The sequence below is a fragment of the Haliaeetus leucocephalus genome, unplaced genomic scaffold (genome assembly GCF_000737465.1).
Source record: "Haliaeetus leucocephalus isolate CR32 unplaced genomic scaffold, Haliaeetus_leucocephalus-4.0 Scaffold68, whole genome shotgun sequence".
NCBI lineage: Eukaryota > Metazoa > Chordata > Aves > Accipitriformes > Accipitridae > Haliaeetus > Haliaeetus leucocephalus.
Window position 1 is genome coordinate 808,041 of NW_010972504.1, and position 19,101 is coordinate 827,141.

At 56.3% G+C, this 19,101-nt stretch overlaps 1 protein-coding gene across 1 annotated transcript; it reads right to left on the minus strand.

Annotated features, from left to right (window-relative positions):
• Window positions 1-624: 624 nt before the first annotated feature.
• On the minus strand, window positions 625-11,913 carry FAM19A3 (family with sequence similarity 19 (chemokine (C-C motif)-like), member A3). The gene is made up of 4 exons (XM_010579695.1): window positions 11,799-11,913; window positions 3,136-3,285; window positions 2,036-2,160; window positions 625-636 (listed from the first exon to the last, which is right to left on the minus strand). Exons 1-4 carry the CDS (start codon window positions 11,911-11,913, stop codon window positions 625-627), a joined length of 402 nt encoding a protein of 133 aa, XP_010577997.1.
• Between the last annotated feature and the right edge of the window lie 7,188 nt (window positions 11,914-19,101).

The following is a 19,101-nucleotide window of genomic DNA, read 5'->3' on the forward strand; positions in this document are numbered from 1 at the left end:
GTCACAGGGCAGGGAAAGCACAACGCTCCAGGGGTCGGAGCAGCCCCCGGGTGACACAGGATCAGGCCGGAGCTCAGAGCCTGCTCCTGGGAACCCACAGGGCCAGGAGCCGTGAGCCAAACGGGGGAGGGTTTCACAAAACCATTGACTTCCCAATTCCTGACAGCGACCCTGATTCAGCATCTTGGGAGATGGGGAAAGGTGACTCACATCAATGATTTCAGCTATTTCAGAATAAAGCCCATTTTGGGGGACCGCTGTCCGTCTGTCTCTGTATTGTCAACAGCTCTTACATGATTGGAGTATTTTATTTAAGAGGATAGGAAAATGAGCCTGTTTCTTGGTCAGTGGGTGTGTCCACAGGGGAGGAGGGGACCGTGGAGCAACAGGGGTCTCCCAGCTGTGCCCAGGTCCCATACTTGCAGCCTCTGGGGAAGCCGGGGCTCATCAGACGCTCTGATCCGGTACCTGGCACGGTCCCGCCAACGCACGCAGGATGGCAGCTCCGGAGCATCCCGCCTCCGCAGGGACCACCTGGACGGGCTGTGTCCTGCTGCTCCCGGCTCTGTGGAGCACCGGGGGCCCTCGCCGAGGCTGGTCAGCCGCTGCCGAGTTGCACGGAGGCTATCGTGTGACCTGCGGGCAGAAGAGAAGAGTGGGGCAGGCACCTGCTAATGGCAACGGTCCATTTGTTGGCAGTGGGCGAGTTACCCAACGCATCCCGCTGATTCCCCCATCTGCGAATTGTCAGCGAACAGCCTCGGGACGTGGGTCTTTGCATTCATTTAATGGGGCAGTTGTTCCAAATTTCAGCTTATGGATTGTTTGTGAACCCTGCGCTCTGGCTACAGATTCCACTGGGGGTCTGTCTGCAGAGGGGACTGGGAGGGGCAAATCCGGCCCCTCTGCACAGTTCCTAATGGGCACCCAAAGTCACCAAAAGTTCTTTTGAAAACATAGGTCTGCGTTTCCAAAACGCCACCTCCCTAAGGGAGGGCAAGGAACCCAAAAGAGGTGCTAGGAGAATGGCCATGGGTCGGGGCTGCTGGACGAGGGAGGAGAGCAGAAGCCCTGGGGTCCTGCAGATGGGAACGGTCCCCAGTGAGAGCCCAGGACAGCAAAGCCAGAGCAGAAGCTTTGGGCTAAGTTAGCAGCTGGGGGAAAAATAACAAACAACATTAAGATGGGAAAAAGTCAATGAGCTAAATGCAGTGCTGCAGTTAGTGGTCAGTGATGGATGCCCAGGGCCAGAGGAACCTTCTTGGATGTCCATAAAAACACTTGAGCATGAAAATGCTTTCCGTGCACAAAAATAATAGCAATAATGAAAAAAATCCCAACATCACTTAATACGATAATTTTATGGCAGGGGATGTGGGGTGAGAAAAACTAAAGCATAAGGAATAATTACACTCAACAGTATGAACAATGATTACAAAATTATGCAACTGATTAACCATGGCATATATGTAATTACTAATGAGTTTGATAAAATTTTAATTATACCTTGTTCTTTGGGGCATTCAGCAAGCCATGAAAATAATAATCATGTAGCACTCTGTCACAGATGATTGCCTCAGACGGGGGACTGGTGATGGATTCAGGGCTGCACCACTGGGCTGGGACAAGCAACCTCCTGCCCCAGAGCAGTGGGGAGATGCTGGGGAGCAGCCAGGACAGCCCAGCAGCCCCGGGCTGGTACGGCAACATCCCCAACACGCCTGCTCGTGGGCTGAGCCACGCAACGCCCTCCTCACTGAGCCTCCCCGCAGGAGTTACCGATCAGCAAAGCCGTGGGACCCACTCGGGGTTTGCGCTACCCCCACCGGCCCCTCCAGCACCGATGACAACAGCACAGCCCAGACCCTCTGCTCTGCTTCGGTGCATCCACAACAAAGGGTCCATGCCCTGGAGAAGCCGGAGCTCTCCCCTTCCCCTGCGAACTCTTCGGGGACACTTTCCTGGGTTTTTCTTACCCCAGGCTGGAGAAAGCACAGCCAGGCTTCCCCCGCCAGCACCCTGCCAGGGGACATACCTTGGTCGTCTTCACTTTGTTGCCGCTACTGCAGCTCCAGCCCGAGAGGTCGGGCAGCACCTTGCACTCCTCCCCGTCGAGGCACGGCTCCATCTGGCACCACCACTTCTGCAGCACGATGGAGGCTGGGGGAGAGGAGGGCGTCAGCGGCCGGGCTGCGGCACGGGGTGCGGAGGGTGCCAGCCCTGCCTGCCTTCGGGCGGTGGCAGGAGGTGCAGCCCCTCTCTCCGGCACAGCCCGCGTTTGCAGCGACCCTGCTGAGGAGCTGCTCGTCACCCACCTGGCCTCGCTCCGAACCTGTTTTCTCTTGCTACCCCAGGTAAAAAGCCTAAGGACAGCCCTGTCCTCGCTCCCAGTGAGAGCGGGGAGAACACCGTTGTTCAATAAGCTACTTCGGGCTCCGCTTACGGAGGCAAAGGGACTGTCTACTACCGCTCTACTCTGTTAGGCTCTTGTAATTTATCCCTCCAACACGGGTAACCAGAGAGGGCTCCCCTCTATTTGGGAACGACGCCACACACAAGCTGTTTGGGACAACGAAAGCCTTCCCTGATAATTCATCCTGGTAATTCTTGGTGTTGCACACAAACACACTCACAGGATACCGGCTGTCAAGCAAATCAATACCGCGCTGGCAGAGGCTGCAGCTGCTCCTGCCGGCTCTTCGGTGATGCCACATGATGTCATTCGATAAAATATACATGGTTTGAGCTTTGCTTAGTGCTCCTCGCAGGTGATGGTGCTGCATGGCTGGAGTCACGTCCCTGCCTCTGGCTGCAGCAGCGTGGTGGGCAGAAGTGCAGGGATCGATGCTGCGGCGCCTGGCCCCAGCGCAGCGACGCACCGGAGGAGCTCAAACCGCTGCAGCACCATAACCCACCCACAGCACACAGCCTGGGGCTGCAAAGAGGCGGGTAATGCAGCCACACCAAGGGAGAGTGTCCCCAAAATGCCCCCTCTCCCCCTCTGCTCTGCTGCAGGAGTCCCTGGGCAGGTCTCCTCTGCTAATCCCGGGGCACAGAAACCCCACGCCAGCCTGACCGACAGGGAAGACAGTCGGGGGTTGCACAGGACCTGGCTGGCAGCTGCGGGATACTCACCATCCACGCAGGAGGGAGCTGCCCGTGTCGTCCCTGCCACCTGCCCGGGGAAGCAGGAGCATTTCACCGTCTGGGAGCGCTCCTCAATCTTGTTCTTATTGCAGCACCTGTGAGCTGCAATGACTTCACACGTGCCAGGCTCTACGTGCACTGCGGGAGGAGAAACAGCCACCATCAGGCAGGGCTGTGCCCCAGAGCCCCCAGGCCACCTCCCGCTCGCCGCCCCCGGGCAGCGCTGCCGGTGTGTGCCAGGACCCAGGCACCGGGGCGCTGGGACCCCAGTGTGGGCAGCGCTGTCCCGGCCTCTGGCAATCGCCCCAGGGCTGCTGATGACATACAAGTGGCTCGTCCCAGCATCTCCCCACCCATGAGGAGAAGCGCTGGTCCTGCTCCAGACCTCCTGCCTCTGAGCTCTTACTCCTAACAGCCTTCACACGTGTCCTACCCAGCAAAATTAATAGCCTCTTGCCACGGCCAAGCCAAGAGCTTTACTGAAACGAATGCGCACATTAATTAATTGCAGCTGATAATGAGATGCACACTTAGCTATGAGAGTGGATGGCGCATCGTGCTGCCTTTGGCTTCAAAGAGAGTACCACCACCTCCGACCCCAGCTAAAACCAATGCTCCCGTCTTGCCGTCACACACCATCCTCTGGCTGGAGGAAGGGGGAGCAGGATGGCATTCCCACCCTGCGGTGACACAGAAATGTCACAGTGTTCATCAGAAATCTGGGCTGCTCTGCTGCTCCCCCTCCCAATGCCATTAAAATATTAAGGAAGAAAGAAAACTAATGTGTTGGCTTATCACCTCTGGGATCCGGGTATAGAAGCTAGTTAGCATCACAAATCAATGACTTTCACTGGGTAATGGCCCACACAAGCACAATGCAAATTAGCCAAACGGGGCTGGATAGATTTCATTCCCATGACCTAAGAGGGGGTGATCCCTGCAGGTCCTGTTTAATGAGCACTGAAGAAGTGAGTGCAGAGCCATGCACTGAGACATCCCCTGGGTCACCAGGAACAGGCTTTTATTTCTGCAGTGAGCAGGAGCCAGGCTGTGAGGAGGACAGGGAAGCCGTGTTTCTGCAGCGTGCCATCCCAAAACGCGTGCAGATGAGCACGCATCAGGCCATCAGACCTGGCTGCTCCGCATCCTCAGCTCAGGACCGTGCACTTAGCCCCCTCCCTCCGCACCCCTGGGGCACGGGCAGGAGCCCTCGGCAGCCACGGGAGGAAAGGCTCTGTAAAGGCTGCAAGCAGGACATGCAGGGCTGCAGGGTGCCGTGCTGCTGCTGGTGGAGGTACCCGTGAGCACAAGCCCACGCTCAGCCCTTTCCCAGCACACATGGCTCTGGCAGTCGTTCCAACCCAACCTGCATTTGCCAGCTTGCCCTTGCCATCCTGCCCGTACAGCCTCAGCTCCCAGCTCTGCTTCGCCCCCCCAGCCACTGCCAGGAGGGTCCTGCTGAGGGTCCCAGGGCCCCATCCACCCCCATCCCCGCAAAGTGAGGCAACCGGCCCAGGGACTTCGTGCCGCAGGTTCGTGCCGGTGTCCCCTGCCCAGCTCTGCGGGAACCACCACGTGAAGGGGAGCGGAGACGGCTGACCTGCATCACAGCAAGTGCTCCTGTGTGTCCCCGGGGAGAGGCAGCACGTACCCACGCTCACCAGCAAACACCGCCTGCCTTCCAGGAGTTTTTGGAAAGCAGCCACTTCACCTTCTCAAATGAAAACTCAGGGAAACGGGATCTCTCCCCAGGCACTGGGGGAAATCCCTCTGCCTTGCAGCCACATTTTCACATTTCTGCCGGGAAATGCCGATGCAAGCGCAACTTCCCAGCTTGTGCTGGCTGGGCACAGCTGCGCCAGGTTTCAGCCAAAGCAGCTCTTGCCTCTCTCCTGTTCCCACCGTGTGCGAACACCAGCCGGGAGACAAAAGGACAGGACACGAGAAGCCACCCCAGGACCTGCTCTCCAGCAATGCCACCAGCCTGGGGCCAGGGCAGAGAGACACTCGCTGCTGTGCAGAAAGGCCACATCTTAACATGAACATGGGCAGCGACAACACTGCTTGTCCCTTGCAGCCTGTTCCATTGAGGAGCCACACACCCCTGTGCGCTGCACCCGCCGGCACATGGGCAGGATGGGCCATGCAATTGCCGTGGCTTTAATTTGGCTTTATTTATTGTTATTTCATGGTCATTTTCTTCTAATGAACCATCACTTTCACTTCTGCCCATAATAATTACACAATTACCTACCCTGGAAGTATTTTGTAATAGCATCTCTGTCCATAAATTTTATCGTCCCTTTTAAAAGCCATCATAATTCAGCTTTAATGATAATTTCCATTCTTATTGTATGCAGAAACAGTGAAAAAAAAGCTTTGGTGGAAGTGAGAAGGAAAGCAACTCATTACAGAACAAACGTGACTGTTTTGCCCTGTTTTTACAGTTAATGGGATTTTTTCAAATAATCTGAGGAATAAGCAGAGGTCCTTGGCTTTGGCGGACAGAACCCACATTCCCACCACACTTCTGGTCCAGGACCTCGAGGAGTCACTCACCCACCCTGCGCACCCCAACACAGCCCCCCCAACAGGGGATTTTACACCCTCCAACTTCAGCACTTGCACACAGCTGTGGTTTTGACTTGTTTTTATGAAAGCCTCCCTGCAAAGCTTCATTAGCAGAGCTCTGCCCAGGAGGAAGGGCCAGACGACCCCTCTGCTCCCTCTCACTTCTGCTCTCCGGCTTCTCATTTTCAGCTAATTTAAAAAGGTTCAGCTGAGGGAAAGCCAGGCAGAACTGAGAAATCGCTCATTACAGCCATGCAATAAGAGTTTGCTAACATGCCAAAGCCCTTTTAATTTGCTCAAAAAGGTGCAGCACAGAGATAAAGAAAAATTTGCCTCTCCTCCGCCTTACTGCAGCTGGCTGAGCACGGCGGCACCGCGGTGCTGGCACCGCAGTGCCGGACCCGCAGCCTCGGAGCCTGTCCTGCCCTGGCAAGAGCCCGTGGGCACCCGCCGCGTCCCTGCCGGTCACACCAAGGAACCCCGGCCGTGCCGGCAGACCGCAGGTGTGCAGACACAAGAAGGTGCTCCCATCAGGACAGACGGACGTGGTCCATCTCCAGCTTGCGCCTTGCCCCCAGCTGTCCAGGCACGCCAGGCAGGGAAGGCAGAACCCATGGCAGACGAGAGACGCTCTCGCTAAGATGCTGCTTTGTGCTCCAGCCCTGCCGGACCCAGCCCGGGGCTGCAGGTCTGCCGTTGTGCGGGGAGCGCAGAGGGCAGCTGCGAGCCTCCGAAGAGAGAAGTTCAGAAAGCCTTTGTTTTCCCTCAAAAGCATACAGCTTTCCTTTGAGCCAGTCGGAGCCCAGGCAGCTGCTGCCAGCGGGGTCAGGCAGCAAACGGCAGTGCCAGGAGCAGCTGCCCCTGCCCGGGAAGGGCTGCCTACAAAGAGCACCGTGTGCGGGGGCAGACACCCCATCGCCCGCAGCCAGGAGCTCCAGCCCACCGCCTGCTTCTGCCGCAGGATTCAAACCGTGAACAGCTCAAAGACAAAGCGACACACCACAGAGGCCGGGCAGGCTCCTGGCACAGCCCCCCAACCCCCTGGCACAGCCCCCCAGCCCCCTCGGGGGCACGCACAGCCCTGCAGCAAGGGCTGTCCTGAGGGCAGAGCTGGGGGAGCAGCACGCACCCCCGGGACCAAGCCCTCTCTTGGGCCGTGAAATACTTGCATCTGCCTCAAGGTCTTGTGACCATCCGATATCCTGCCCTGGGACACAACTACACTGGAAACTTGGCCCAGGCACTTCTCTCCAGTGCAGACCCCCCCAGGCGCCAGCCCCGGCCCGAGGCACGGCAGCAGGGCACGGTGGACCCCCTCCCCAAATGATTGCTCCCTGCAGAGCTGCAGGCTGCGTTGGAGCAGGAGGGACAGCCCCACAGGGAGCAGGGCAAGAGCCACCACTCCTGGTGTAAAGCACCTCAGGTCCCTACACAGCAGATTCACCCGCTTTCCTGCCCCTCAGCCGCAGGCAGCATGGGACCACACCAGACCTGAGTGCCACGGATGCCGACATCCAAACGAGCTCAGGAGTTCGGGGGATTGTAAGTGGATGCAAATAAACCCCTCCGCATCAGACACGGTGATTCCCAGGATGTCAGCAGGAGACTTTGCTGTTTCCTCGTTGTAGAGGAGATGAGCAGCCCTGTGCTGAGGGATGCTGGCAGGAGAGCGGTGCCAAGGGGCTGCCCGGCCGCTGCTGAGCAGCTCCCTGCCATGCCGGGCTTTCATGTCACACGCCTGGGAAGAGCGAGCAGAGCCCGAGCCAGATCGCAGGCAGAGCGATCAGCTCCTCCAGAGCTCCCTGCAGCTGCTTCTCCTTTTGCTGAGCAGCAGGAAACTTCGAACCAGATAGGACTGAAAATGCAAACCAGATGGATGGTGTGTTTAACACCGAGAGCAGGAAACCCCCAGAGAGCCTGGGATAAGTTCCAGAGCTTCTGGCACGCTTCTCCCTCCCATTTATCTGGTATTTCCCCATTGGAACTCTTTTTTAAAAAAAAATCTTATCTCATGGAACCATAAAAGCATTGTAAGACCACAAGGCTTTTGAATCCTGCATGCAAAAATAAAATAAAACCTCTGTCCTACGCTGGCTGACCTTTAAGTGAGTGGCAGAGCATGGGTTTTTATGGCATAACCTGAAATGACATATTTTTTGTGTCTCAGGGAGGCGTGGGCATAGCTCCACATGTTCAGTGTAAAATATGGCTCTGCTTGCTGGTGGAGAGTTGTAAAATGAAGAGAAGTTTAATGCCTGTAACTGCCAGGCAATGCCCAAACCCTCTGCGTCAAACCCCCTGGGATCCTGGGCACTGAAATGCCATTAAAGGGGTCCAGGTGTCCTGAGGAGGGCTGAGCAGCGCAGCAGAGAGAGGCAGAACCTGGGAGGGAGGCAGAGGGTCCGGTCCATGGCAGGGAGCGGGGCTGCGGGCTCAGTGGGCTCCGCTCAGAGGGTGGCACGGCCCCGGGGGTACCGGGGAACGAGTGGCTCGTGGGCAGACCTGGGCAGCCAGTGGCGTGAGTGATCTGTACTCTGTGCCCTGCAACAACTCTACTACTAATATTCACTAAATAATTAAAGTCTTAAAATCACTACTGCCTTAGATGCATGTATTATTTAAGAGGGTTTTGGAGAGAAGCAGGCTTGTTTTTATTGCTCATTATCACTGCATGTCAGTTGGGATATTTTACCGTCTTGTCACCTCAAGACTCTACATCATGCTCTGTCCCCTTCGTTGCATGTGTGAGTGTGCGCACATCCATGAACCGCTCGTGCAAATCCCATCACTACATACGTGCAAGCAGAAAACCAAATGCCTGGACTGTGTCACGAACAGCTGAAATTGTTTGGCCATCGTGTGACAGATGAACCTGTACGGGCACCCTGCGACTAGGGGATACAGCTCCCAACACACAACCTGCCTTCCCCTGTGGCGCCGAGCGGTGCTTCCCACGCACCCAGCACAGCTCCTGCCTCATCTAGAGAAGGTGGCTTAGAAAAAGACTCCATCTTAACGTAAAGGCTGCACATGATGGAGGAACCAACACTTCCCCAAGCGAGAGGGAATCTTGCGGAATCATCTCACGAATAAATGCCATAGGGCTGCTGCCTACAACCCGAGCAGTGACGTGCTGACCGGTAAATCTCTCTTACAAGATAATCAGAAATTGGTGCTCTGCTCTCCACTCACTCAGAGAACCTCATTTCCCGAAAGCAAATCCCAGCTGCCTAAATGCCTTTACTTCTGCTCTGGGTTGAGTGATGAATGTGAACAAAGGCAAAGATGGCACTTTGATTATCAGCATTAGAGGGGTTTATCTGAAGATGCTGGGGCCACCTTTGCAGGAGCTGTATCCAGACAAGCAAGCCTTGTTGATCACGTAGAACTCACCACGCTATATGGGGGATTAAATTGCTGGTGAATCATTCTTCACTGAGGAGTCTCCTATTCAATTTCCAAATGACTTAATCTCTGCACTTGATTCATGTGGCTATTTAAATCCAACCACATACCCCAGGAAGCACTGCTCTACTTGGACACATCAGCATTCCCCATGTGCTGGTGAGCACAAGTGGTTAGAACTTATTTCCACAGCCAGATGTTTGCAGTGTGGTGTTTCCTTGGGCAGCTAACAGAGGGTCTGCACGTGGGCTCTCTGTTCAAGAAATTCAGAAGTTTGAGGGCTCCAAAACCTTGTGGCCCCATTGTCACAATTAGAGATCTTCCTCTGCTATTGCTCATTTTTAGGTGCCAACACCTGGTTTTAACTATGAATAAACGCAATGCTCTAAACAGCTGAAAGCTCTGGACACGTCTGTCCTTTTATGCACACAATCCACCAGCATCTCTGACTGTGAGGGTCACAGGCAGGCATCAGCAGTACAGCTATCGCCATTCCCCCCTCCAGTTCTACTCCACATGCAGAAATGTAACTGCGGCCTTCCTAGGACAAAAACATCATTGCAACTGAGAACACAACCTTACGCTTATGTTTCAAACATAACCTTTACCAAAAACTGTCCCAAATGAAGCAAAAGCACAGGGCAGACAACAGGAAAATAAAGCCCATGAACTCAGCAAGCAGACTAAGAACTCCTGGTCTGAGCCCATGGAAACCCAGCCCAGGAGAGGAGGCAGCCGCCAGCGCAGCCACACCAAATACTTACAGTGCCAGGACACCAGGACGTGCAGAGAGAAACCGTGTTATAACAGACACAGAGTGGGGTCAAACTTTTAAGTATTTGCTCCTGGCATGCCCTCTTTGCTGTGGATTAGAATTTGCTTGAATAAAAAGTACAAGATTTGGTCCACTGTGGATAAGTCTGTGTGAGCGAAAAATCCCCGGCTCTCTGCCTGCGAGCACATGAATTCATGAGCCTGTCTCCTCACGTATGGAGCGAGATTTATACATAATTCACACCCCACGAGTACACTTGGGCATTTGCACTTTAAACCTGGGTGAGTCGCTGCTTTATTAATGCCAGGTCTGACTCTTCCAAAAGCAGCAGCTCCTCTGCAAACTGCTCCTGTTGGGGACCGGGCAGGTTGGGTGAGCGCTCGGCTGCGGGCACTGCCCCAGCCTGTACCCTGGGGAGTCCTGAGCTGGTCCCAAAAAGTCATTCCAGAAACGACTAAGGAGTTTTATCTTCTCACGCACCTGCCACAGGTTAGAAAGAGGGTAAGGCAGGTAACTGCTGACTAGCTGGTTGAGGGAGCCACTCTGGAAGATACGTTTTGGTTTTAAGCAAGGAGGATCGGGATTATAGGATTAGAACTGCTTTAACTGTCAGGCAAAATGACAGAAATAGGACAGGGTTACGTGTGGGGTCAGGCAAGAGCACGAACAATTTCAAATTAACCCTTAAATACCTTCTTTTCCAAACACAGGCATGAGAGGCAGACAGCACGTGCCCCAGGACTGCTCCGTACTCCAAGCACTCGCCTCTGGGGCACAAGTCTGCCAGCACACCAGGAACGTCACCTCCCACCCACCCACGCCATCCTCTCACCATGCACCGAGGAGAGGAACCCCCAGCCCTGGACCACCAGATCCCCCCTCCAGAGTGGCCCATCGGGCTCCTGCACCAGGCAGGATGGGCATGAAGGGCTGAGCACGGCTTCTCAGCTGCTTCTCTTCTCAAGACACAAACTTCAGCCGTGCGTTCATGTAACCCCCTCCAAAAATCACGCTGATTGCACAAAACAGCTTTCCAACATACACGCACAGAGGGGGATCTCAAAGCCACCGCTGGGAATAACAAATTAACACCCCAGAGCCAAGGCTACGCTTTCCAGCAAGACTTTCAGTTCTACATCAGTTTATACTTGTTCCACGTTTCAAGATGATCTTTACAACCAGAGGGCTGAAAATTTGTGTTTCTAATGAAAGCCTGAAGTGGAGAGCATCCATCGCATAACAAGCATGGTTTGTGATGCTCATTGCAACTTAGATGGAAAGAATTACCTCAGTAATAACCTGAATACATAGATGTGTCTCAGATTTTGCTACAAACATAAAGAAATTTGCTTTTCAGCTCCTCAGACCAGCTAGGCTCACCAAGCAACAGTTTTTAAATGTCCCATATTAAGTTTTTACAAGTTATAACTCCACGGAACAGCCTTACTGCTATATGGCTCCAGGTTCCTGCCTGTCCCCGAGAAGCAGCCCAGAGAGTTTCCTGCACGCATGGACACTCGAAATGCAAATCCCGCAGCCACCACAGCAGCACCGGAGAGAAAATGTCGGTGCCTTTCGGCATCCGCTTGCTGGATTTTGCCCCGCACCTTCAGCATGCTCATCCTCACTGCCCAGACCCCAAGGTCCCCCGGGCCGTTGGCCTCTGGTCCCCAGAGAAACACCCACCCACCCCCACAGCCGGTGTGTGCCACAACCAGAGACCACCTGCACTCGTCCTCCCACCCAGGAACAAGGGACGGACCCTCACCAAACATCTTGGCCCCACGTAACCCCCACCCTGGGCATCCCGTGGAGACCCCAAGGTACCACCAGTGTCACGGGGGCCCCAGGCAATTGCACAGGAGCATGATGCCTATAGCGAGGATGGCAGTTCCCCTACCTGAATGGCTTCTGTGATGGGTGGAGGCCAGCGTCAGTCTTCCCCACAGCGTGGTAAGGCAAAGAGTGAGCACGAAAACCCATTTGCTCAGGCTTTGTATGTCTCTCTCACTCATTCTACCAAAAACAAGAAGAGATGCATGGAGGAAGAGGGGCTGAGGAGGGTTGGGAGGTGCAGCCCCCACTCACCGATGCTGCTGCACACAGCGGCGCGGCCCCTGAACACGCGCGGCCACGAGGACCAGGGTGGCCTGGCTGCGGGGACACGGCCCTGGAAGGCAGGGCACGCACCCAGGATTCATCCACAGCCCTTGGACGGGCTTGGACTTCCTCAGCAGCCAGGCCATCGCAGCAGGACAGAAAGAAATCACACCAGCAGTAGCGCAGATGAGAGATAGTTACCTTTTACTGGGGATTCACACTAACATCTGCGCATCTCCCAACCTCGGGTAGGGTCAGGTCTTTGCAAGGGGCAGACATCAGTGCATCTGAAAGGAGAAAGAGAAATATGGGTAGCGATACCTGCTGTAAGTACCCGGGGAGTGCGAACCGCTGTGTCCCCTGGGAGCAGCTGGTCCCACATCGGCACACACGCTCTTGTGCACACGAGCACACGCCTGCCCGTGGCACGCAGCAAAACCTCCCTGGGAACTCAGCCCATAACCCTGCTCACCCCCTTTTAACAACAGTGGGACTCCATCTCCTTCAGAGGAGTTGCTCCTGATTTTTACTGCCGAGCGTGCAAAATCAGGCCCATTATAGTACGTTATTAACGCAGATCAGAAATACTAAATACAGACCCCGGGTGTGTGGGAAGAGCCAGAGTAAATCAGCAGTGAGTCATTCCAGGTACCGCCTTTTCCGTGTGCAGTTACGCGCTGTCATCACCCTCGTGTCACCGAGGTCCCTTGCAGTGACGCCCAAGGTCTGGCTCTCAAGGGCTGTGCTGTTGCAAACCACTCACTGACAGACGGACAGACCGACCACACCGGCTGTCCCAGGGCCCAGCACCGCATGGAGAGCCAAGGAACGGGGCAGCCGATGCCCAGGCGGACACGCGCAGCCCGCGGCAGTGCCAGGACCCGCACCCCACTGTCCCAGCACGATGCCGCCTTCTGGGGCTGCTTCTCCTCTCAGCACAGCCGCAAAGTTCATAAAACCACACAGGCAGACACAAAACTGCGTCCACTACCTTTGAACGCACCTGGTCCCCCAGGAACCTCTCTTGGCCCCTCCATGCACACCAGGGCACCGCACTGGCACCCCCTCCCACGCCAAGCAGGACGTGCTGGGAGGGAGGTTTTACATCATCTGGAGCCCTTAAGGAAAAATTTAAATCCCCAAAGACTTGGTATTTTACTGTCGACCGCTTTAAATATGTTCTCTGTACCATTTATCAGCCACGGCCCTGCAGGTGGAAACGGCTCCGGGGCTCTGCCGGCAGCAGCACGAGCGATAACAGCTGCGACGACTTCTCCGCTCGGCATTCACCAAGTGAAGTGACAGCCTCCCGGCCTCGGTTATCGCCTGCTGAGATCTAACCGGGTCCAGGGCAAATAACCATGTCCCCCATAAAACTTCAGTGCCGGATCATAATTTATTAACGAGAGGCCAGGAAGACAAGTGGCAAAGACGCCGAGGCTCGGGAGCGCTGCCAGGAGCGGGCAGCGGGTGCCTGGGCTGCCCCTGCCTCCTGCAAGGCTCGCGCCCACGCTCCCCTCCCCGGTGAGCTTTGCCGCATGGGGCCCTGCTGCCCGCACCCACCGGGGCCGACGCTGGCAGCACGGGATTCCGGCTGGGCACTGGACAAACCCGGGCTGCTGGGAGAAGAAATCTTTAATTTTCAACCATCTTCTAAGTTTCTGTCTGCTCTAGACCAGGCTGAGACAGTAAAACAGACTCATATAATGAAGTGCCAGAACAGACAACACCGACATTTTTAATCGAACCAAAGTGTTTTGAGGTGGTAAAAGGGCATTTCTTGTTTTGAAGCATTTCAAAATGAATTGTTCCGTTTTAAACTGACATTTCAGAATGAAAAATGTTTCATTCCAAAATGCTGATTTAAAATGATATTTTCCATTTTGATTCTCCCAGCTTGAGAAAAAAAAAAAAATCAGAAAATGTCACCAAAAACGTTGACATTTGCCCAGAAAAAACAGAAAGGTATCTTGACAAAACCACCTATTTTATGCTAGAAAAGAATTTAATGGTAAGAAAATACTCCTAATTAACACTGCAGGATAGTCAGCTTGGCAAGGAGCAGACTGAAGTGTGGTTGGTGAGGGCGCGGACACACAGGCATCCTGCTCCCTTCCTGGCCCCGTTCCTGCCCACTGGGTGACAAGGGACTGATCCTGCTCCAGCACAGCCCTCCTGCAGGCTACACCCCGTGCTGTGGGGACTGGAGGGGCTGTGCAGACCTGCACCGCTGCCCAGGGCCGAGGCAGCCCCGAGCCCCCCCCCAAGCCACCGCATCACCAGGACGAACTCAGATGGCTTAATGTGCAAGAAAACCATCGCTCCTTGAAGTTGGCATGAGTTGATGCAACAAGACTGCGCCGACTCCCTCGTGTATTTAGGCAGTCTCCGGCGGGGCTGTCGGCAGAATCTGCTCTGCAAGAGGCTTCCTCGGGCGGGGGGGTTCACACAACAGCCTGCACTGTCAGAGTCCCTTCAGAGATGCAACAGCCCATCACGTAAGTATTGATGCCAGCTTAAAACACGTACTATTTCCTCATTGAAAAAGTAAACAGCTCTCTCAGAGCTTCTCAGCCCTTCACGTAAATCCAGGGTCAGTGCGTGCAAAAGCGCTCAGCACTGCGGCCAGCCGGGAGCGGGGCGCGATGCCCTTGCACACCTGACGCCCTCGCACACCTGCGTGCGTACGCACGCACCCACCCCCGCCGGGCCGGGGGAGCCAGGGAGGAGCCGTGCCCCAGCTGGGCTGGGACATGTGCCAGAGCACACATCTGTCCTGCCCCACCGAGGGCCGCATCTGGCAGCCCAGATGTGAAGACAGCAGCCACGGTGCTGTCACCAGGCTCTGCATTTCTTGTGGCAGCGAGCCCCCGACGCCAACGCACATCCCACGCAGCTTCCAGCAGAGCAGCCGGGTCCCCGCGGGAGCTCAGCCCGCACCAAGAGTCCCTGGTCTCCCGGCTGCTGCTCCGGCTGCCCCTCCACACGGGGCGTGCAGGGAGCACAGCTGAGCTCCCAGGCACGAGCACTGAGCCCCACTGCACGCAACAGAGCCCCTCTGGAGGAGCCTGGCCCCAGCTCCTGCCCATGGGACCCTCCAGGCCATGTGAGGTCTGCAGCAGACATCCCTGAATCACTCGGCTAGACCAAAAAGCAAGCGCACCACTGGCCACCTCCATCCCGCACAGGACAGGGACACACTCCCAGTGCAAACTATATTTAGCTTAGAAAGGCAGAGTTGTTTGCTATAGCCACGGAAGCATAAATAAATCACAGAGTTATCAATAATGCAGCCCGCACTGTCCACACTGCGCTCAAAAGGGAAGCTACCGCGCCAAGCGGCAGGAGCCAAGCCGGCAGCCAGGGAGAGCACGCAGGGTTCAGAGGAGCACGAGGCTGAGAGGTGCCATCCCTGCAGTGGCCATCGGAGCGATGCTTCCCCCAGAGCCATGCCGGCACCAGCACTCAGCACTCCCACTCATGCACAAACTCCCGTTAGAAAACACCGCTTTGCAGAAATTGCTATTTTGACAGTTATCAACCTCCGTCGTCATGAGACTCCAACTACAAAATGTTTGGTCTGACTTGAAATTTTTCAGCCTGGAATGTCATTTTGAAATGAAGAGCGGTGTTCTGGCACGTCAAAGCACTCAATTTTGATTGAAAATATCAGTATTCTCTCTTCTGTTATGTTCTGTTTGGAATTTTGTGGAATTTTTCATTAATATTTTTTGTTAGCTGCTTTCTGCCTTTTGGGTCTGAGCTGGGACGTGAAGTAACTGCAAAGTGCCCAAATCTCTCTGAAGATAAATCTCAGTTGTAGCCAGCGCAGCAAGAGATGACTGTTCCTCTGCATGGGCCCACATGGCCCGGGCCATCACCCACACCGGAGCTGCATCAAGGTTCCCCCAGCACACAGGCACACCGGGAACACCTCTGCGCTGCCCTCCCAGACGCCAGCCACTCTGCCAGTCGCAGGAGCTAGACACTTTTCCCCCCTTCTTCATTAAAGCCACACGTGTAACTGTGACCCTCCAGCCAGGACTGCTCCGTCCGCAGCTCGGCTGGCACTCAGCCCGGCGCCCCACAGTGCTAATGAGGGACTCTCTGTCATTCCAAATTATACTCCAAGTCCTGCCGGTCTGGAGCACTGTTTGCAATGGTTCATGTGAGCTGGATAATTACAGTTAGCAGAATTCCACCCAAAAAAGAAACAGAGTGGTGGGGGAGGCTTGCACATTGGCTGGTTTTCTGTGCCGAGCGACACAAGCCCTCCCTGCTGCAGCTCTAACACTGTCAACCTTTGTGCACACCTGGCCCTACAGTTCTGCCAGTTTTCTGAACGCTATTTTCATACTCCTGCTGTTTCAGCACCTCTTGGAACTTGGGCACCTTTGTTTGGTGCAAGAAGAGGTGCAGGCTTTGGCCCAACAGAGCACAACCTGGGGGTCCACAGTGCCGGGGCAGACCTGTACCTCAGCCGCAGAGCAGGGAGGAAACCTGGCCAGAGCCCAGCTGGCACAGAAACCTTCCCGTGATGTTGGAGAGGTTACGCTGCCCGTTGGAGGGAGTAATTTTATTTTAATACTTTCCTAAAGCAAAAAGTCAGACCGTCTTAGCAAATGCCCCACTGTGCAGGACCGGGGCACAGGCTGCGCACCCAGCCCCATGACTACCCTGCACATCCCTGCCATGCCGCATGGCTACCTGGCAAACCTCATGACAGCAGTGGCCAAGCCAGCCCGTTTCGTACAAGAGGGAGGGCTGGACCCCAGACCACTGTGCCTGCTCCGTGCCCACAGGTGCTGCCCAGAGGGAAGGTGTCCTTCCCTTGCCCCAAAGCACAGCTCCATGGGCTGCACAACAGGCGATGGCAGCAGCACAGAGAGGCTGCTGAGTCTCCTGAGAAGCTGACGCCTCCTCAAAAGATCCTGACAAGCAAGGAGACACCTCCAGAGTCCTCCGGGAAGGCACGGCACAGGCTCTGGTACGGCTCTGCCTCCAGCAGCCAGAGAGAGGGCAAAAGCAGCAGGGCAGGCTTGACAGCGGGCATCTCCCTTCTCCCCCAAGGCTGGAAAATCAGCTGAGCGCTGGATCCTCCGCCCCGGGCAGGCGAGGAAACGCTCAGACATGCACAGGCTGTGAGGTTTGGGCCCAGGACCTCTGAGACACTCTGCTGCTGCCCGTCCTGGGAACAAGCTGCAAGGCTGGGGGTCCCTGGGGAGGCTGGTCAGCAAGATGCTGCCATCCTCTGAGCACAGACCGACAACAGCAGCAACCTCCACAGCTTCGGGTTCATCAGTGCAGGCCAGCAGACTGGCTAAATCCTAGCTTCCTCCGCAGCACTGAAGATGCTTAATTACAGGCAAAGCTGGGAAGTCAGAGCTACCGCGGCCGCAGAGCTGGGGGCAGCGCCTGGAAGGCTGGCATGCCCACTTGGACCTGCACTGACAGGAGCTTCACACAGCATCTCCTGCACCCTCCCACACTCTGTACTGCCCTGAGCACTGCACTGCTCCTCCCCAAAGGGAAACCCCACCACAGGGGAGTCTGGCCCAAGCCCCAGAGCTCCAGGTTGAGCCAAGTCCTTTTGCACACTTCATTTTAGCTCTTACTCGGGGTGCACTTACAACAGTCCGGCCCCATAGATGTGCTAGGGACGGCAGCATGAGGCATGTGCCCTCTGACCAGGCAAAGAGGTGGCAGGGGAGCACAGAGAGATGCAGAGGACTCTTTCCCCCAGGTGTGCTCTCTCATCCTCTCCTCTACACTGATTTATTTCCAGCTCCTTGCTCATTCCTCCAGCGTCTGCAGCATTTCCTTCCCAGCCAAGGTGAGCGGGAGAGCTTTTAACTCTAATTCCACCCAAGCACGGGCCTGTTCCTGCTCCCTCACTCGGTGAATCCCACTGCCCCGCTGCCATTTTGAAGGTCAGCTCTGCTGACAGCTCAAACCTCAGACTCATCCAGTGCCAGGAACCTCTCTCTGGCAGAGCGCGGCCACTCATCAGGGGTGTTGAAACCCAAGGTCAACAGGAGCTCAGTCAGTCTTGTCAGTGGAGGAAAGCAGACAACTTGACAGCTCAAGTTGTTTCCCCAGGAGATACAACATCATCTCACCTGTGCAGGCTCTTTGCTGGGGTGTGGGTGCCCCAGCACAGATGAGCGCTCCCAGGGCAAGGGCACCTGCACACCTAATAGCCCCCCGAGACTCGCACTGCATCAAAAGGGACGGCTAACGGGCAGGAGGAGGGGACTCCTGCTCCCTGCCCAACACCCCAGCATGGATCCGCTCCTGCCTGTCTCCAGAATGAGACTGGTACAACTGACGCTCTCCTCCGGACCGCTGAGCCTCCCCTCGCAGGCGAGGGGGCACCCAGCCCGTGAGAGCTGCTCCCCGTCCTGTGCCCCTCGAGCCACCCCACGGGGCCAGCGCCCCTGCCCCGCTCCAGCCTGGCATCGACCAGAAGCAAGCCCACCCGGGCTGAAGGAGTTACAGCAGCGAGGAACGAAGCAGAGGAAGACTGCAGCCCACATCCCATCCCGTCCTGCCTGAAGCCTGGGCTGCAGCGGACAGCTCGCACCAGAGGCAGGCAGCGGTTGGTCTCCATTTCCCCTGCCAGGGTGAAGGAGCATTTTTGGCTGCAGTAACCACGCATCTCTCCAGCAGCGCTTTACCTCCCAAAACGGCAAGCGGCTGCGCGGGGCTGGCAGACTCGTTTCACCGGGGGTAAACCGCACCCCCGGCCAGAGCGCAGCCCCGCAGCAGGACCCCGCCGGCCCCGGTGCCCAACCCCACCCCCCGCTGGGTCGCCCCCCCCCCCCCCCGGGCCCTGCCCCCCCCCCCGCCGCAGGGCGGGCAGGGGCCGGAGCTGACCGCTTCTGCTGGAGTCACCCGGGACCGAGCACACGGCAGGGGCCGGCGCGGAGAAACTTACTGCGAAGACCGGCCCGACCCCCCCCGGGCCGCCGAGGGGCCAGCGCAGCGCGGGGGGGCTCGGGGAGCCTCGCCCCGCCCCGGGGGGCGATACGGGACCGAGACACGCCGCACCGAGCGGCGACCGGGCCGGGCCGGTAAGGGCTCCGCTGCGGAGCCCCGGGCCG

Bases quoted from the DNA above. Each gene is read 5' to 3' on its own strand.
- FAM19A3 (XM_010579695.1), bottom strand. From the start codon at position 11,913: ATGAGTGAGAGAGACATACAAAGCCTGAGCAAATGGGTTTTCGTGCTC. The intron at 3,286-11,798 runs GTAGGGGAACTG...CTCCTCCCGCAG, and splicing joins CCATCACAGAAGCCATTCAG to TGCACGTAGAGCCTGGCACG. The intron at 2,161-3,135 runs GTGAGTATCCCG...CCTCTCCCCCAG, and splicing joins AGCTCCCTCCTGCGTGGATG to CCTCCATCGTGCTGCAGAAG.